The sequence below is a fragment of the Protobothrops mucrosquamatus genome, unplaced genomic scaffold, assembly GCF_001527695.2.
Source record: "Protobothrops mucrosquamatus isolate PMUCROS unplaced genomic scaffold, P.Mucros_1.0 scaffold1644, whole genome shotgun sequence".
Lineage (NCBI taxonomy): Eukaryota > Metazoa > Chordata > Lepidosauria > Squamata > Viperidae > Protobothrops > Protobothrops mucrosquamatus.
Genome location: NW_015387803.1, coordinates 496,462 through 515,465, shown reverse-complemented (window position 1 = coordinate 515,465; position 19,004 = coordinate 496,462). Strand labels below are relative to the sequence as shown.

At 39.9% G+C, this 19,004-nt stretch overlaps 1 protein-coding gene across 1 annotated transcript; it reads left to right on the top strand.

Moving 5' to 3' along the window:
* The first annotated feature begins 1,862 nt into the window (after positions 1-1,862).
* On the top strand, positions 1,863-18,076 carry LGI1 (leucine rich glioma inactivated 1). The gene is made up of 8 exons (XM_029285416.1): positions 1,863-1,915; positions 2,625-2,696; positions 8,471-8,542; positions 8,639-8,710; positions 11,914-11,985; positions 15,168-15,337; positions 16,633-16,797; positions 16,880-18,076. Exons 1-8 carry the CDS (start codon positions 1,863-1,865, stop codon positions 17,695-17,697), a joined length of 1,494 nt encoding a protein of 497 aa, XP_029141249.1. The 3' UTR covers positions 17,698-18,076.
* The last annotated feature ends 928 nt before the right edge of the window (positions 18,077-19,004 follow it).

Genomic DNA, 19,004 nt, shown 5'->3' with positions numbered 1-19,004 from the left:
GGATGTAGACTTACTTCAAAGAGCACATTAAAATGTGTTTGCCAGGTATCTGTGAATGTTGGCTAAAATGTGATAGGCTAGTTTGTGACTCGGTACGTCAAATGAACTTCACAGCCATTGTTTCTGTGGATACTTCCAGCATGGCACCACTTTTCCATGGACACCTGCACACTATCAGCATAAGAACACACACCACACTGCAGCCTCCCCAAAGCAATATGAAGTAAATGGTTTTGACTGCCATTAAGAGAAATTCTAAGAACTGGGTGAGCCAATTAGTCCTTCCTTTCAATTGTGAGGAGGAGAGTGTGACCAACAGGGTTCAGTCAGTGGTAGCGTCTCCAGTCTACACCTTTACAGTAGTTCATGTTGTGGGAGAGATGTTAAGCATCTACCGTAAGATATTACCACTTTTATAGCAGCAACTTTGAGATGGATGGACTTCAACTCCCAGAATTCCTCAGCCACCTTGCTCTAGTCTACACTACAGTATTGCCTGTAGCTGCTGAACCTTTATTGAGAACACGGGATTCTGGGGGAGAAGAGATTTGAAACAAATGAAACCATTGCTTTATTTTGCAATTTTGGGTACACGGCAGCTGAGCCAGAAATAAATTGACAGACAATGATGGCAGACCACAGATACATGGAGCAGAGTGCACACCTGAAGTTGTCCTAGCACATGGACCAATGTTATGTTTAGTTGGTATTGTAAAGAGCTCCTAAATAGTTATTTACTAGGAGAAATTGGCCTGGCATTGGAATAAGAAATGTTAACTTTTTAACAGCTTCCTTTCACTGTGATGCAACAGTTCTTTATGTGTCAGATTCACAGTGAAGACATTGCAGGGAGCCTGAAATGGTTGAAAGGCAACAAATAAACCGGCCAGAGCTTCAAAACATTATGGCTGTTTCCTTGCTTTCTACCTTACACTGGGCACTCTATAAACAGGTTTCCAAAAGACGCAGCCCAGATTCAGCTTGCCTCGAAGCCCAACTATTGCGCATTAAGGGAGGACTTAAGGATGGGAAGAAGACGAAAAGCATTTTGCTGGCTGGGTTTGAACGTGGCCGTTTGCAGATACGCTCGGTTGATAAAAGGCCGACTGTTTGTGCCCGAGGTGTCCGTTTGTTTTGCGGCGGTACCAGCCAGCCTGTGCAATGAAATCGCAGGCCTCAACACCTACGCCAACTGGGTTTTTATAACACACACACACACACACACACCGCCCTTTGGATGTTTTCCCTCGCTTTCTTTCCTCAACGCAGACTGGCTGCTTCCCTCCGGCCGTCGCCTGGCAGATGCAAAGCCCGATTTCCCCCAGGGAAAATTGACGCGGGTGGAGAGATCCTCCCTCCCTTCTCCTCCTCCCACGGAGCCCCCTCCCGCCCGCCCACGCAGCCGCCACCAGCCAAGCAGAAGGTGGTCCTATTTTTGGCCGCGAGAAGAGGGCCTCCCCTAAGAAAAGTGAAAGCCGTGCCTCGGCTCCGCGGCGTGCGTCACACTTTGCAACCCCGAGCAGCAGCAGCAGCAGCAGCAGCAGCAGAGCGGTAGTCGCCGCCGCCGCCGCGCGCGCCTGTGTGTATGGGTTTCGCGGGGATGCGAGTCTCTCTCTTTCTTTTTCTTCCCCCCTTTTTTTTCTCTTTCGCCTCTCCAGCTAGTTGGATCCCTCCGTCCTCCTCCTTCCCCGTTTTCCCGCAGGTCCCGCTCGCCCCGCACGCCTGCCTGGCGAATCCCCAAACAACCGACGGCTGAGCTGCTGGAGCCTTTCGGTCCCCCGACAGGTTCCGAGCGGGGAAAGGAAGGGCAGAAGAAGGGCTGGCGACGGGGGGAGAACGAGAGCCACGGAGCCGGAGGAGGGATGAAGGGGAAGCCGTCTCGCTCGGGTTCTCCACGCAGATGTTCCTCGGCTCGGTAAAAACGCGGAGATTCCCGCCTGCCCGTTCATGATTTGGGCTGCGCTTCTTCCTCTCGCCCTCTTCCTTCCAACCGGCCGGAACCAGAGCGGATCCAAAGGATGGGCCGAGCCGACCGGCAACCCGTTGGAAGACCCGCGGCAGTTTTCCTGTGCCTTTTCTCCGCCCTGTTGCTGACCGATGGGAGCAGACCGGGGAAGACCGCCTGCCCGGCTTCGTGCACTTGTACCAAAGATAACGCGCTCTGTGAGAACGCCCGGGCGATTCCGCGCAGCGTGTCGCCCGACATTACCTCCCTGTAAGGGGCTGTAGGCAGTGGGGGGAGGACAGGGGGCTTGTCGGTGGATCGCGCAGAGGGTCTCGGGTGGGCGCTTCGGCCGGCCGGAGGGAAGACCCGCTGGGATTGTAAAGCAGCCGCCGGGATGGAGGGGGAGAAGCGGGGAGCGGGTGTTGGAAGGGCTAGAAGTTGGATCCCTCTGCGCGTTTCTCTTAATGCAACGCCGTCTGTTGCTCGGCGGCGTCGATCTTGCAACAACCATTCCCCCCCCCCCGTCCCCCGCTGGAAATTGTCACTCCTGTTGACGGGGACAGTTAACCAGCCAGGGCTTGGTGACAGAACGACTCCCCGACAAGCTCGGACGCTGTTAACCTCTGCTTTGCTTTCTTTCCCCCTCTTCCCCCCCCCTCCCGTTTTCCTCTTCTTCCAGATCCTTTGTGAGATCTGCTTTCACGAAAATCCCAGAAAGGAGTTTCATCTTCTCGCCCAATCTGCAACTTCTGTGAGAACGGTTTATATGGTGATTGCTTGTTATGAAACGTGTCTCTCTCTAAAAGCGCTCCACTAACGGGCTTTAAGTACAGTACTTGTTTTATATGGAGGAGCTAGTGCAGAGCTATTATATAACAAAATGTACCTAGCGTTTCCAGTGGAAGTAATTAAAGGTGTGTCATACCTAGCAGATTATTATTACTGATATTTTCTTCACTGTCTTGATCTGTTCTTTTGGTGCTTTAGTATCACCACCACTCTTAGTGGAATGCCTATTTGGTAAATGTGAATTCTAGTTAGGGCAATGCCACCATGTTCCCCTACGGTGTGCACCGCCCTACCGTGTACTGTCTTTTCTGAGGCTGGATAATGGGTCTTCATAAATCATTTGTCTACGCTTTCAGAATTAGTGCTGCTGAATGTTAAGAGTTGTGGCTGACTAAACAAACTTGCTTCTCTCAGAAAGGAAACATGGATTTCAGTGGAGCAATTTTATAAGCAAGCCTCATGTCAGTGATATAGATAGATCCTTCATATTTGTGATTTGTGTGAGGATTGAAGAATGTTGGCTGCAGTAAACACAGCCGAGAAATATTTCTTTGGTTAGCATCATTTGATCCTGCAGGAAAAGCCCAAGTTCTGTGGAAAAAATGCAGTCCATAAATTAAGATACATCTGATTCAGAAACCTGTCAAGAAATACAACTTCTTTTTTTAAAGAAGAATCTTAAATACCCAGGCTCACACAGGGTAGACTATGTGAATTGGCCTAGGGCATAATTTTGCTCTAGCGTTAAGCATTATGTCTGACTGATCATTATCCACTTCTGATGCTGATACTCTGTCAGTGAGGTGATGTCCTTTTCTTTCTCACCTTATATACTGGGAGCTGATCAGACAGAATGTGCTCTCAGCTGAGGTTTCAATCCCAAACAAATGAGTAAATATAGTTACCATGGGAACGATACAGTTTTTCCCAGATCTTTTTCAGAATAAAAAAAAACATAATCAGGAATAGGGCAAGAATCTCACCTTATCGCGCTGGGAAGAAAAAAGATAATGAAAAAAGATATGTTTCTCCATAAAGGGGAAGACCCATGGCGGCTATTTAGTCATGAGTATGCCAATGTGCCATCTCAGCAGGCTTTGTCGTGACCTTTTTGTAGATGGAAATGGTAGATTTTAATGTGAGTAGATATAAATCATACCTTTGATATATAGATGTACAATTTGGGTCCAGAATCTCATTGGCAATGAGAAACGCAGATTGCTTGGTATTTATGATCTGTAACTATTGATCATAGGGCATTTCAGGATACCGATTTTCTCATCTTATTTTTGTATAGATGATGCCACATTATTTCTGATTCATATTCTGCCTGTTCAGTGCAAAATACTAGCTCTCCTTTGTGATTTTTGGAAAGTAAGATTGTTATTGAAGGAGAGGTGGGATTTTGAAGCCATTTGCATTTGTGCCTTGTGATTTTGATAATTTCTGCGTTGGTGGAACTAGTGTTCCCACTTCCCAAGAATAATTTTTTAAGAAAACCATGTTCAGAATATGGAAACTGTATTGGCAAGGCTAAAAGATAGAATGTAATTCCCAAGGAATATGCAGTATAGATCAGGCTTCTTTGACTTGGCATCTTCTAGTTTTGTTGAACTACAGCTCCCATCCTCATGTTGGCTGATAAAAGCTATAGTCCAAGATCTCAGGAGGGCAATAGCTTGTTGAAGAGTGATGACAGTTATAACAGAAAAAGACAGGTGGAGCTCCTTTAAGGGAGGTGTCAGGCACACATTTGTACAAGTAGCCTTCGAGTTATAACCACAATTAAGCCCAAAATTTCTGTTGCTAAACGAGTCATTTGTTAAGTGAGTTTTGCCCCATTTTATGACTTTTCTTGCCACAGTTGTTAAGTGAATCAAGTGAAAAATGGTCATAAGTCACTTTTTTCAGTGCCATCGTAACTTTGAACGGTTACTAAATGAACTGTTGTAAGTCGAGGACTACCTGTAGTTAGTTTGTGCTTCCTGATTGAGTCTGAACTGTTTTTGAAATAGTATGAAAAAGGGGAGAGGGTTTTCAAGAATCCCCCCTCTCCCAATCGAAAGGCTACAGAAACTGAGACTAGCCCTGAACATATCAAGAGGCACAATCTGGTCCACAATAAATCACAGTTAAAAAACAGGCACACAAAAGGACAGGAAATTTGTAATGGAAATCTGCTGAACACATATCAAAGGCTTCAAAATTGGGGAGAAAGACCTCCAAAATCAGGAGCCGTATACATCTTGAAAATTAAAACTTTCAACAGATATATTACAAGTGACTCTTAATCACATTCTCCATAATATTCTTGTGATCATTTTGTTTTTATACCACCATCGTCCCTTTTTATTATCAAGGCGCAACACATTTCCTTCTCTGGCTCCTTCTCTTAAAATTTTAAATATAGAATCATAGATGGCTTCTCCAGTGAGTTTTTAAGGGGAATACTTGGGGATCTAAAGGCCCTCAGGGCAATGAGTAAGACAGATGCGTACAGAACTTATTTAGAGCAAGGGTCCTCAACCTTGGCAACTTTAAGAGAGTTGAAGTCCACAAGTCTTAACAAGTTGCCAAGGTTGAGGACCCCTGCTTTAGAGGGAGGGAGGGATTGGAAGGAAGGAAGGAAGGAGTGCTAATAGTGAGATGAGACAAGGAGAACAGAGATAGGTGGAATGAGGGAGCAATGAAAAAGAAAGATCACAGAAAGGAGAGCAAAACTAGCTTGGAAGCTCCTAGGCCACTGGTAACAACCTGTGGTATTCGAACCCCCAAGGCTCCATTCGGATGGGGAAAGCAAAATATTTAGTCCAATTTTTGAGGTTATTGGGAATGAAATGAGTGTCTTAAGCTTTACCTATGGCCAGGGCTTTTTTTGTCATAGAATGCCCAGAACGGAGTTCCGGCACCTTTTTTGGATGGAACCTTGTAGGGTAGGCAAGGCGGGTTATATAACGTGTGTGAATTCCGGCACCTTTTTTTTTTTAATACAAAAAAAGCACTGCCTATGGCGGTCCTATTGCCTCTTTAAAACATGCATCTCACGACTCAAACTGGGATTATTTTTCTAACTGAGGAACAAAGTGGGTATTTGAAGATTCTGCTTAAGGTACTTATTTCAACCTTTAACCCCTCCCTTAAATCAGCAGATATATTGTCCCCTAACTTATGCATCACATGCCACAATCCCTGAATGCCACGCAACCACCACAAAATATATTGCCTATCTCATGAAGAGTCATCTTAATCCTCAGAGAATCACTGCAGGAGGGAATTGCAGAGTGGATGACCCAAACAATATCCCTGGCTGCAATTGATCTATGATCTCATTGAGAATTGATAGATCTGATGAAACTTTTATTCCACAAAGGATAAGTGACTAAAATAAAAGTCATCAAGCAGGGAGGGAATGAAGTAAAATTCTACTAGCTCTTGGACATCTGGATGATAGCCAGGACCAAATTTTCTTTTCTTTCAGTGTTGAAGAAAAAAAATGTAAGGCATTAGTAAAATACTGGGCCAATATTAGAGATTAATACTTCAAGAAAATTTTAAAATAATAAAGCACCTCTTTGCTACTTCTATTTCTATGTTTTAAATCTAATTGCATTATGCACACTGAACTTTGGAGTAAATAAAACTACCGGTATAACCAAAAGTCTTAACATTTTTAATTTGGATGTATATATATTTGATTTTTTAAAAATAAAATTAAAAATCTTTGAAATTGCATTTTTCAGGATACAGTCAGTCTTTCAAAAGTATGCATTTCATTCTGTTTTTAAAAACTGTACCAATTACAATCTTAAGTTATAAAGACTTTCGTAAATCTACCTTGCTTACTTTAATTTATGTAGTAACTCTTTACAGGATAATTTATTTAATATAAATTGCTTAAACTTCCCTTAAGTAAAAAAGGAAATATCAGGGGAAAATAATGCTTAAGTTTAACATATAAAATTTAATTATCAAGAAGATAATAGCTGTAGCAGTGCAGAAAAATATTAAAATATTACTCCGTTGATCATGTAAGTTGCACTGGTCCAGGGAGTTAAGTAGCATGTGTATTGCAAAAAGCCTTTTCAGGTGCAAATATCACATTGGTAGGAGCATTTGCTAAAAATAGAAACAATTATAACCCTCTGATCCAGTTGATGGTTCCTTATGGAGTGAAGTTAGATACCTTTTCTGCTGTGTAAGGTTATATGTTATTGTTTAAATGTAATTAACTACATCTCTAATTTGGCCCCATCATATTTTTGGGAATTTTTCTATAGTATGTACGATATCATGGTAGTGTATGAATTGGAGAGGATTATACTTTTCCATCTTAGACACTTAACAGAGGTGGGTTGTACATTGCTCAGTTATTCACAACTGGAGCAGCCTATAGACTAATGAAATAAATAAAATGCAGTACATGTAAGCATGTCCTTCTCATCTCCTTTCATGGGTATTAAAAGGTTAAAAAAAAGAAAGAATTCTGCTATTGCCTCAGGATTATTTTTTTTCTCATTTAAATTCCATGTTTGGTGGGGAGAGGAACGTCCTTGAACTTAAGTGGGAAGCAAAGGTTTAACCTCAAAGAACCAGATAGAGGAAAGCAGGGAGCAAATTCTGTCAAGAGTTGCAAACATCTGGAGGACCATGGTATGACCTCCTTGATGCCTTCTAGTGGTGACCTGGATTTCTGCAGCTCAAAATAGCAATCCTAAAATCTATATCCTATGTATAGGATATCTACATAGAAATCAGAAGACCCTGAGTTTAGTGCCCCTTTAGAGATAAAAGCCAACTGGGTGACTCAGGGCAGGTCACCCTCTCTCAATCCAGCCCATCTCACAGAGACAATGTTGGCTCCCTCGGCCAAGAAATAGAGATGAGCACCATGATTGGACAGGGAAACACCTCCCCCCCTCTCTCTCTCACACACACACAGATATAGACATAGATATATAGCTGATGTTCATCAAAAACACTTACATTTGTGGTTCATTTACGGATAAAAAACCCCCACACCATTTTGCGTGTTTGATGTGGGCCTAAATTATGTTCCTTTTGTTGGAATGAATAGCAATGCTTTCCCTTGCAAAAGTTCCACATGCGGTTGAGAATAGTGTTGGCGCTCTCAAATGGGAGCTATTATGTAAATTGCAGCAATTTGCATTCAACTTCAAGCGTTAGAGGAAAGGATAATTTTGAAATGATATTTCTGATTGCACTGCATTTATTTCTTATAAAGGCAAACTCTAGAACAGTGTTTCTCAACCTTGACAATTTTAAGGCATGTGGACTTCAACTCCCAGAATTCCACAGCCAGCAATGCTGGCTGTGGAATTCTGGGAGTTGAAGTCCACATGCCTTAAAATTGTCAAGGTTGAGAAACACTGCTCTAGAACTTCGAAGGAGACATTGTGGAGTTGTAGGAAAATACTCAGAAATGCCAGTTCTTTAAATTATGGCATATTTAGTCAATATCATGAAACGGTTTCATATATATTATATATATTTGTATCTTGAAGCTCTAGATCAGCTAGGAAATGTAGTTCTAACACATCTTGGAGGATGTAAGGTTGGAGAAAGCTAATCTAGACTGTGTGTGTCTATTTCATTTTGTTAGGACATATGCAGAGCAGGAACTATAATCTTCATCTCTAAAAATAATCAAGCATTGAAAAATCTATGTATGTCTAAGACCATGTCACTATACTTTTTGTCTAATATTTCTTTCTACAGATTATTTACTGCAAACACATTTGACACCATTAGTAGCGATGCTTTCTTGGGCCTTCCTCATCTAGAATATTTGTGAGTTGAAATATTTATGGTCCAAGATTTTTTGAGTGAGTCAAATGCCTGAGATGAAGATAGCTTTGACCAGTTGCATTTATAATCCCATTACAGGTTTATAGAAAACAACAACGTCAAATCACTTTCCAACACTTCTTTTCGCGGGCTGAAGTCCTTAATTCACTTGTAAGTATGTTTGTTTGTTGGTTTGTTTAAATGTATTGGCCATCCAACTCCACCGTACAAAACCAGGGAAAACAAAAGAATATCTAAATGCATTAAATTACATAGGCACCCAGACTAAAATAATCTAATAGACAGCAAAAGCAACAAAACAAAGCAGGCACCATTGAACAAGTAATAAACTTCAACCCCAGGCCTTGGACCAATCCAGGTTTTCAAAACTTTCCAGAAGCTCAGGAATGAAGATTTTGTCCTTATTTCTCAGGGATGCTGCAACAGAGAGGGCACACTTCCTCGGTTGTGCAAGGTGGCAGTGTTTACTGGAGAGGACCTGGAGAGGACCTTCTCTGCTGAAACATACTGGGTGGGCAGAAATATTGGAGATAAGCAGTCTCAGATATCTGGGCCCTATCCGATAGAGGATTTCATAGATAATAACCAGCAACTTGAATTGCACTTGAAAGCCAACTGGCGGTCAATGAAGCTTCCGTAGCAGTGGTGACACATAGGAACACCGAGAGGCATCTGTTACTGCTTGCACTGCTGCATTCTGAACCAGCTGTAGCTTCCAAGTAGTCTTCAAGGGCAGCCCCATGTAGAGTGCATTGTAATAATCCAATTGTGAGATACCAGGCCATGAATGATTGGCTGAAGAGCCTCCTGATTGAGGAAGGGGTGAACTAATGCACAAGATGAACCCATGCAAAGGCTCTCCTGGTCACATCTGACATCTGCTCTCTGAGCAGTAGCTATGAGTCCAGAAGGACCCCCAAGTTGCATACCAGTCTTGACTGAGGAAGTGCAACCTCATCCAAAACCAAAGATGCTGACATCCTCAACAGCCACAGCAAGGATTGAGCTGAAGTCTGTTTGGTCCTATTTAGACCGTAATAGCCTCCAGATACTGAGTCAATACATTAATAGCCCCTTGGGTTGAAATGTAAAGTAAGGTATCAGCATACTGATGATATTGCACTCTGAATTGGATGTCCTTGCCCAGTGGTTTCATGTAGATGTTGAACAGGGATGGGGACAGCATCTAGTCATGCGGTACTCTATACAAGAGAGACCATGGAGTTGATCTTCTCCACTCCCATCAACACAGACTGAAACTGACCGCTAAGGAAGGAGATGAACCACTTGTGCATAGTGCTTCCTGTGCCTAACCTCTGCAGCCAGTCCAGAAGGATACTGTGGTTGATGGTATTGAAAGCTGCTAAGAGATCTTGGATCTCTAAAATGGATACACTATCCCCATCCCAGCTCTATCGAGTGCAACCAATGCTGTCTCTGTACTACACTCTGCCTGAAATGGGTCCAGATAGTGTGTTTCCTCTAAGATCCTCTGTAGCTCTCATCCAACCCACATTATCCACAACCTTTGCCAGAAAGGGAAAATTGGAAATTGGCTGATAATTCTCCAGCAGGTAAGGGTCTAGCCATGATCTCTTGAAGAGTGGCATACCACCCCCTCTCCAAGAGGCCAAAACCACCATATGAACCCTTCCTGTGTTCATCTCCCAGGCTGTTTTAATAACCCAGGAAGGGCCAGGATCTAACAAAGATTTACTCTTTGTCCTGTTTGCACTAATAGTTCAGAATGCCATCATCCTATTTGCCTTTGTTTAGAAGTAAACCCCATTGCATCCAATGGGAGGTGCTCTCAGTGTGTATAGGAGCATTTGGGGCCTCCTGAAGTTACCACTGTTGCTGACTTGGAGGCTATTCATATGTTAAGTGTCTGTGTTTTACATATTTATTGTAACACACACACACACACACACACACACACACACACAAAGACACTTACAGTATGGGGAGAAACTTCATCACTGTCATTCTCCTTCCAGCTGACCTGCTCTCTCTGCACTATTAGCAATGAGAAGCTCTTAAGTTCTGAGCAGTGACCCAGAAGTGACTCTGTGCAGCTTCTCTCTTTGCTCTAGAGACTCTGCACCAAAATCCTGCCTAATATTGGTTCAGCAGATTCCTTTGATCAGATGATTGACAGAAGAGGAGGGCCTTTTTACAATTATATATAGATCCACTGAATGCTCAGGAATTAGTTGTAAATATATTACCCACCAATCCAAGGAACCATAAACCTAGCTTTGCACATGGGCAGTTGTGGTTGGGGTTTTTGAACACCCACGTATTCACCAGCAGTTGAGGTCAACTCCAGAGACTTTTTACCATTATCTTCTTGATTCGAAAAAGTCAAGATGATGGCCACAAGTTCTTTTAAATTGTGGAACTATTACTGGTATCATGGTATTTTGCTAATAAAGGGCTTTAAAAAAACCTAAGTCCTTGGAATTGGCCTGTGGATAGACCTTCAGTAATAAGTTGGAACTGAGTCAATGTAATACAGACATTTTTTGTGTAATAAATAGTTTAGTCATCTTCCCATTTAAGAATATGAATAATAAACAGCATAATGACAGCAAATGTATTACTGTTATTATTTTCTCGGAAGGGTATGATGTTATGGAAATCTCCTATGCTAGCAGAAGTGCATCCGTGGGTGGAAAACAATTTGAATGTGATCATAGATGAGACAAGCCATGGCTACAAAGCTATTGCAACTGATATTCTTGAGCAGTATTTCTCAACACTGAAAAACATGCTGGCTGAGGAATTCTGGGAGTTGAAGTCAACACATCTTAAAGTTGTCGAGGTTCTACTGTTCTACAGGTGGAACTGCTATTAAGGTAGAATTTGAGGACAGAGGATGCTTAAAATACCCCGAAATCTTTTTCATTGTTAACAGTAACAGTAAAAACAATAAAATAGAGCACTGATAATATTACCTAATTTGGGTGATGAAACATCTGCAAGAAAGCAAGGAAGCACAGAGAGCACCAAGGATCCCTCATTTCAACCCTGAGCTACAAATATTCTCCTTTGTTGGTAAAAACACAAGGATTGTGGTTAAGAGTTTGGCAAGACAGCAGAGAGCTGGAAAAGCTTAGAACAATAGGGAGTGTGGATGTAATATTTTAATATGAATTGTGTCTTTTGAGGTATAATAAATAAAGAGTTCCATATTACAATAATATTAGCATTACTAGTATTGCTATTACAACTGATTATAATAGTGAATCACATTGTAGCAATGCATATGTTATTATTTGCCATTCTAGTAATTCATTAAACAGGAAACAAAGAATGCAAGATTAATCTAACCCTAATTATATTTTTTACAGGAGTCTTGCAAACAATAACCTCCAAACGCTCCCTAAAGACATATTCAAAGGATTGGATTCACTAACAAATGTGTAAGATACATTTTTAATATTCCCATTATGAATGAAAAGGAAAAAAAAGCCCATCAATACTTATTATGGAACAACTGCTCATACAATGGGCCTGAAGTTATCTGCTTTATACCCACCAAGACCATTATCATCAATTATCTCATTCATCTAATAGATTTTTTTCTATTTAGGAGCATTCCTCACAGCAGTTTTCTGCAAGCTGGCAGCTGGCAAATGCATGTGCCAGATTGCAGAACGGTGCCGCAGAATATCTAAAACAAGTTTGTCCCCTACAGTAATGTGTTTCTGTGGCAACTTATCTCATAGGCAGATTTTCTTAAAATTATATCTCTGCATTTTTTATAATTGTCAAATTGCCCTGCAAGAGAGGGAGAAAGAGAAAACTACTTCATATGCTTGGAAAGTACACTCTTCATAAGCTTTCCTAGAAATGGGAATGGAATGAATTTCTCAGCCATGTCTACTGAGAGCGTTAGCTGTTCTCTATGAGCTAATTTAGCCAGAGCCATTCCCACCGGCAAGAGAGCCAGCTGCTTTAAACAATTTGCTCTGCAGCAGGGGTCTTCAAACTTGGCAACTTTAAGACTTGTGGACTTCAACTCCCAGAATTCCTCAGCCAGCCTGGCTGAGGAATTCTGGGAGTTGAAGTCCACAAGTCTTAAAGTTGCCAAGTTTGAAGACCCCTGCTCTGCAGTGATAAAAGCTGCTGCAGTGAAATCAGGAAACCAGACTCTACCAGGGAGGCCCTCCTGTTTGCTTCCTGGACATTGAGAGGCATGGAACTTATAGCAAACTGCTGGAAGAATTTGCATTTGAAAATTTGAAAATTCTTACGGGAAGTCACATCTTTTTTCTTACCATTTTTCATGGCACTAATGTGCCTTCATCTCATATCTTGCCTATCTGTGAATGAAGCAGACTTAACTGGCTCTGGACTGTTAATGAATACTAAGTATATTTTCCCTCTTAGAATAAGGCCAAGGTGAAATAAACATTTGTGGTCCCACCTGAGGCATGAAACCAGCTGGGTAACCTTGGCCCAGTCATTCTCTCTCAACCCTAGGAAGGAGGCAAGGGTAAATCACTTCCAAAATCTTACTGAGAAAACGGCAAGGTTTAGTCCAGGCAGTCACCACTATTTTCCTTTGGATACTGCTAGAATAAGAGGGAAAATATTCTAAATATACTAAACAGCCAAGGGCCAATTAAGTGTGCTTTGTTCACAAGTAGGCAAGACATGGAGCGAAGGCCTATTTGTGCCACGAATAATTGCAAGTAGGGAATGGCCTCTTGGTACCTCATTTTCTCTTTCTGGCACCTGCTTCTCTCTTTTGCAAGGAAATTAGGCCAAGAGCTGCCATCTGGCTCTAAGGCAGCAATTTGTCCATACATAGCTTTATGATTGCATACGGGGGCCTTTGAGTTAGTATTGATTCCTGGTAACTCCCTGAATGAATCCCTGCATTTTTTGTGGCAAGGCAGGAAACCCTATACAATTGCCAGCCCTATACTGCCATTTCATGCAAATGCAACTAGATGAGAAGAACATCAAAAGATAAAGTTACATCTGTCCACCCCAAATAACTTAATGATTACAAGAAATGTTCAAAATGAGGCAGATACCCCCCACAATAAAGTGACCCGGTATTCCAGCAGAAAACAGGCTGAAATGTATGCAATAAAATAAAACTGCACAGAGAACAGGCATTTTCCTTAGCATCTGGAAACATATTTGTGTTTGCACAAAGTATGTCTATCAAGATCTAGATAACATCTGAGAAGAATAAAATGAGCTAGGATTATTAATGGGAAGGACATGTACCAAAGTATTATCTATCTAAATCAGTTGGGCTTAATTTCCTGAACTTGGCTCTTCTTATTTTAGCGTGAAAGAGCAACCGCAACGTTTGAAGATATTTTTGCTTTTAAAAGGGCATTGATAAAATTGATATTATTTACATGACATCTAGAATAATTAGCTGGAATGTCACATGGAAAGTTGTTTTAAATTCGTTTCCTGTAAGCTTAAAATGAGTTTTTAACAGAAAAGAAAGTTTTGTCTATTGGACACTACAGCAATTATTTAATAAAAGATTAGTTGCAATTGCTTTTCTGTTGGAGATACATTTTGGACTTGAAATATTAATTCATATGATTTGTATTATTGTATTTGATCTGAAATATACATAATTCTGGTCTTCAGAATTTAGCAAGACATCAAAAAATTATGGACTTTGTGGTATAGGGACTGGCTAAAGAATGCTAAGACAAGATGGAAAAAAGACATCTACAACTATATGGGGCAGTGGGTCATTGACAGTCATTATTGGTCAACTTATGAATTACTGTAGTTGCTGTTGATTGGTTGGTCAGTTTGAGAAAGAGGCAAGGAAAAGACTTTTGGGTACCCGTGTTCAAAGTTTTTAGAGTTCTGTTGGAATATTATTTTCCAGACATTTTTCTTTTCTGTTTTTAATCTGAATATATTTTAAGCAGATAAAGTTATATTAATTGTATTCTTCTTCTTTAGTAATTAGTTTCTAAAATCATTTAAAAGAGGTAATTTTACATTTGCAAAGAAGAAAACAATCTTAAAGCTTTTTTGCTGTATCAAAGGATTTTATTTCTTTCCAGATCCAAATTAAGCCTGAAGGAATTACTCAACTAGAATAAGAAGGAAAAAAAGAGCCCCCAGAGGCAACATTCTCCATACATAATCTAGGCAAAAGCATCTGCAAAATTGGATGCTTTTGTCAAAATAACAAAAACAGCATTGCATTGTCATTCTACAATCTCTGCCCCTTTTGTACATGGGTATAACACCATAATTCACATACAAAAGAGGGAGGTCTTGCAGTATGATGATATGGTGCTGTTTTCATTTTAGTTCCCCCTTGACCCATGCTGTGCCTCTCCATCCAGAAATATAATAAAAGGGTGCTTAATTCAGTGTAAGGTTTTTATCTCCCTCCCTTCTCTCTCTTAGGAAATGTAATATACATTTGCTTTTTTAGACCCTTAGGTTGTTTTTTTTTAAAATACAGGCTTGGTTTCTTCCTTAAAACGCATTGTCTTTCATGCAATAGTGATCTAAAAATATTATAAATTGATAATCAGTTTTTTTAAAAAAACAAATGGTAGTTTTTAAATTATAATATTTCAAAAACATTGTTTCTGTCCAGAGACCTGAGAGGAAATGCTTTCAAATGTGATTGCAAATTGAAATGGTTAATTGCATGGATAAGCAGAACAAATGCAACAGTGGAAGATATTTATTGTGAAAGTCCACCAGAGTATAAGAAACGCAAAATCAATAGCCTCTCTCCTAGTGAATTTGATTGCATCATTACACGTAAGTCTTCAATATGTCTTCTATTTGTTTCATTAAGTTTTATTCTTCAAGGGCAATTGCCTTTTGGTTGAGCAACCGGTCTTCTATCAGGTTAATCTATTTATCTACCTAGGCCGAATATTGCCTGCCTTTTATTCACAGCAGCTTTCAAGATCTCAGACTCTTCTCCGTTGTGTTGAGATTTTTCTCTCCATCCTTCTCTGTAGGAGAATGAACCCACACAATGATTTCCCAAAGGTGCTTTTTCAAAAGGCTAATGGACTTTGTTTTTGCTGAAAACGTATCGCTTCTCATTGCTTCAGAACTGAAGAAGCTTCTTGGATGAGAAGAGAAACGTCTTCAAGGAAAAACAAAATCCAGTTGCCTTTTGAAAAAATGCACCTTTGGGACAACCATGACCTGGATGATTGAGAATCTCCATAGACACCTACACAATGGTTGTGTGGCCTGGTTCACCTATTGCCCTAAATCTTAATGAGATTCCATTGATTTTGGCATAGACTTGTGTGTGATTATCTGTAACTTACTTTCAGAAGCCATAGTGAAGCAAATGATAGTTCAGTGTGCGAAATCAGCTGCACACTACAAATTCCTTATAATATAGAAATTAAGCAAAGCTGGGTAGGAAATCTCAACTCTATGGGATGGTTTTAATATGTAGGGTCTAACTGGCCAAAACTGTTTTATTTGTCCTCATGCTTGGAGAAGATCAAGATTTCTCATTCCACAGTAACTGAAACTGTCTTATTTGCAATATTGGGCCCTAATTACATTTTATGAAAATCAGTGTGACTGCTATATTCATAATTTTCATCCCAGGGGGCTAGTAACAAAGAAAAGGGCTGTTTAGTCTGGCGGTGAGCAGCAAAATTAGAAGCTGGAAGGTCAAATGTTCTAGTCCTACTTTAGGCCTGGAACCCAACCCAGCTTGGTGACTCTGGGCCAGTCACTCTCTTTCTTTCTCTGCACTAGGAACAAGATATTGGCAAGCCACTCCCAAAAATGTTGCCAAGGAAACGACAGGGATTTATCCTTGTAGTCAGCAGGAGTCAGATGTGACTTGATGAACCATAACAACCACAGTAGGAATTAGGCTAATTAGAATTGGCTATGATTCAAGCATGAATGCTATTCTCTGTTAATAAACATTTTCATCTTTTGTTGTTTTTGTTGACTAAAGTCTAATAAGCAGGAGAAATTGATTTATAAAATACCAGTGCCTTGAATAAGTGATTTACTTTTTACAATAACATTCCAACGAGTAAATACCAACTTTTAGTATGTACTTTTTTCAGAATTTGTTGTATTTCGAAAGTTGCCATATCAGTCCCTGTCAGTGGACACTTTCTCATTCATGAATGATGAATATGTGGTTATCGCGCAGCCTTTTATCGGAAAATGTATTTTTCTGCAATGGGACCATGTGGAAGGGACATTCAGGAATTTTGATAACATCACAGGTATTAACAGTTGATTTCTTTGAACTTTGTGTGGCCTTATCATAATGCCAGTTGATGATACACTATATCAATCTTTGTGCAGGGACTTCAGTGGTTGTCTGTAAGCCGATCATTGTTGAGAATCGCTTATACATCATTGTTGCCCAGCTCTTCGGTGGCTCCCATATATACAAAAGAGACATTCATGCAAACAAATTTATCAAAATTCAGGATATTGAGATCCTTAAGATCAGAAAGCCTAATGACATTGAGACATTCACAATTGTAAAGAATGCATACTTTGCAATAGCAGATAGTTCAAAAGCTGGCATCACCACTGTCTATAAGTGGAATGGAAATGGATTTTATTCTGACCAATCTTTGCACGAATGGTACAGAGACACTGATGTGGAGTATCTTGAAATAGCCACCAAGCCTCACCTGATCATCTCAAGCAGTTCTCAACACCCAGTCCTATATCAGTGGAACAGGGGCACAAACAATTTTGCTGACCCAGTGGATATTCCAGATATGGAAGATGTTTACGCTGTCAAACACTTCAAAGTGAAAGAAGATATTTATGTTTGCCTAACAAGATTCATTGGGGATTCCAAAGTAATGAAATGGACAGGATCCAAATTTCTGGATTTACAAAGAATGCCATCCAGGGGGTCCATGGTGTTCCAGCCACTTCAGATAAAGAATTATCAGTATGCTATTCTTGGAAGTGATTATTCTTTCACTCAAGTCTATTTCTGGGATGCGGGAAAAACCAAATTTGTCAAGTTTCAAGAATTAAATATTCAAGCGCCAAGATCCTTCACACACGTTTTTGTTGACAAACAAGATTTTCTCTTTGCATCAAGTTTTAAAGGAAATACAGTGATCTATAAGCACATCATAATTGACTTAAGTGCATGATACATACATATTTACACACATACACAAACACCCCAGGTATGGAGTCTGTTGTGAGACTTCTTCCATTAATAACAGAGACCTAACAAACTAAATGCATGACAATGATTCTCTTTACTTCCAGTCTGCGAAATGCCTTTAACAGCTGAGATTGTTGAAATAAAGTGCTACAACTAATATCTTCAACCATAAATGTCAAGTCTAGTGCTGTTTAAAATTGCAATTTTAAAAGAAGGACAAATTAAAGCATTAACTATTATTTGCAACAACAGTGTAAATGGCTAATGAAGCTCCATCCCTCCTAAATGAGTTGGAAAGCACCAATCAATTGTAATTTTTCATTATTCACTGATCTGAACATTGCCAAATAAAATGTTTACGTTTTCTTTTCTATTCTCAAATAGCTTTATTTATATAATCATCCCATAGGTAGTTTTTGCTCATGTTGAGTGGTGTCCTAGGCTCATGAAATTTCAATATTACTAGAAATGTTATATTGCACTTTGATTTAAGTCTATTACTTACACTTTTCTAAACAGAAAAAGATTGTTTGATATAAATCAATCAGGTAATTTATATGCATTCACATGTATCAAATGTACAGCTTATTTCCATGACATTCATAAGAAAAAAAATCAACTGGACTATCTCTTATGTTTTCTTCTCAATATGTACAATACTGACATAATTTCTGTCCTAGTGGGAAAGATACAAATTGCCATCTTTCTAAAACAATTAGAAATATCAGACTGTTGGCATATAAATAATAAACATTCAGGGCTTATTTATAAAATGTCTAATATGACTTCCTCACCTGGATTTTTTTTCTAAATGCACTTTTTCTAATTATTTTTCAGTAGCAGCAGTATTGCATATTTGATCATTTGAGAAGTGTTGCACAGCTACATAATGGTAGATATTGAAGAAAAATAGTATATTTTATAAGGATCATCCTTTACATGGCCATAGGTATTATTTTACCTTCGGTGTTTATTTTCTCCCACTTTTCTTTTAAAGTCTTGAGAGGTTAGAACAAATAACTAAACAAATTCCCTGTCTGTCTGTCGTATCAATAAGAAAAAGAAAAAATCACATGTGCATTTTCAGTTTATCATGACAACAGATAAAATGAGTGTGCGTCTCCTTGGGGATGTAAGAAGATTTATATTTTGTAGGAAATGCTAATATTTTAAAAGTAAAAAATAAAGTGAATATATGGTTTCTGACTTCCCAAAACTTGTTTATTGTAAAACAATGCTTGTTTTTTTTCCCCCTAGGCAATACTAAGCAGCGATATTGGCTTGGTATAG

Bases quoted from the DNA above. Each gene is read 5' to 3' on its own strand.
- LGI1 (XM_029285416.1), top strand. From the start codon at position 1,863: ATGAAGGGGAAGCCGTCTCGCTCGGGTTCTCCACGCAGATGTTCCTCG. The intron at 8,543-8,638 runs GTGAGTTGAAAT...ATCCCATTACAG, and splicing joins CTTCCTCATCTAGAATATTT to GTTTATAGAAAACAACAACG. The intron at 15,338-16,632 runs GTAAGTCTTCAA...TACTTTTTTCAG, and splicing joins ATTTGATTGCATCATTACAC to AATTTGTTGTATTTCGAAAG.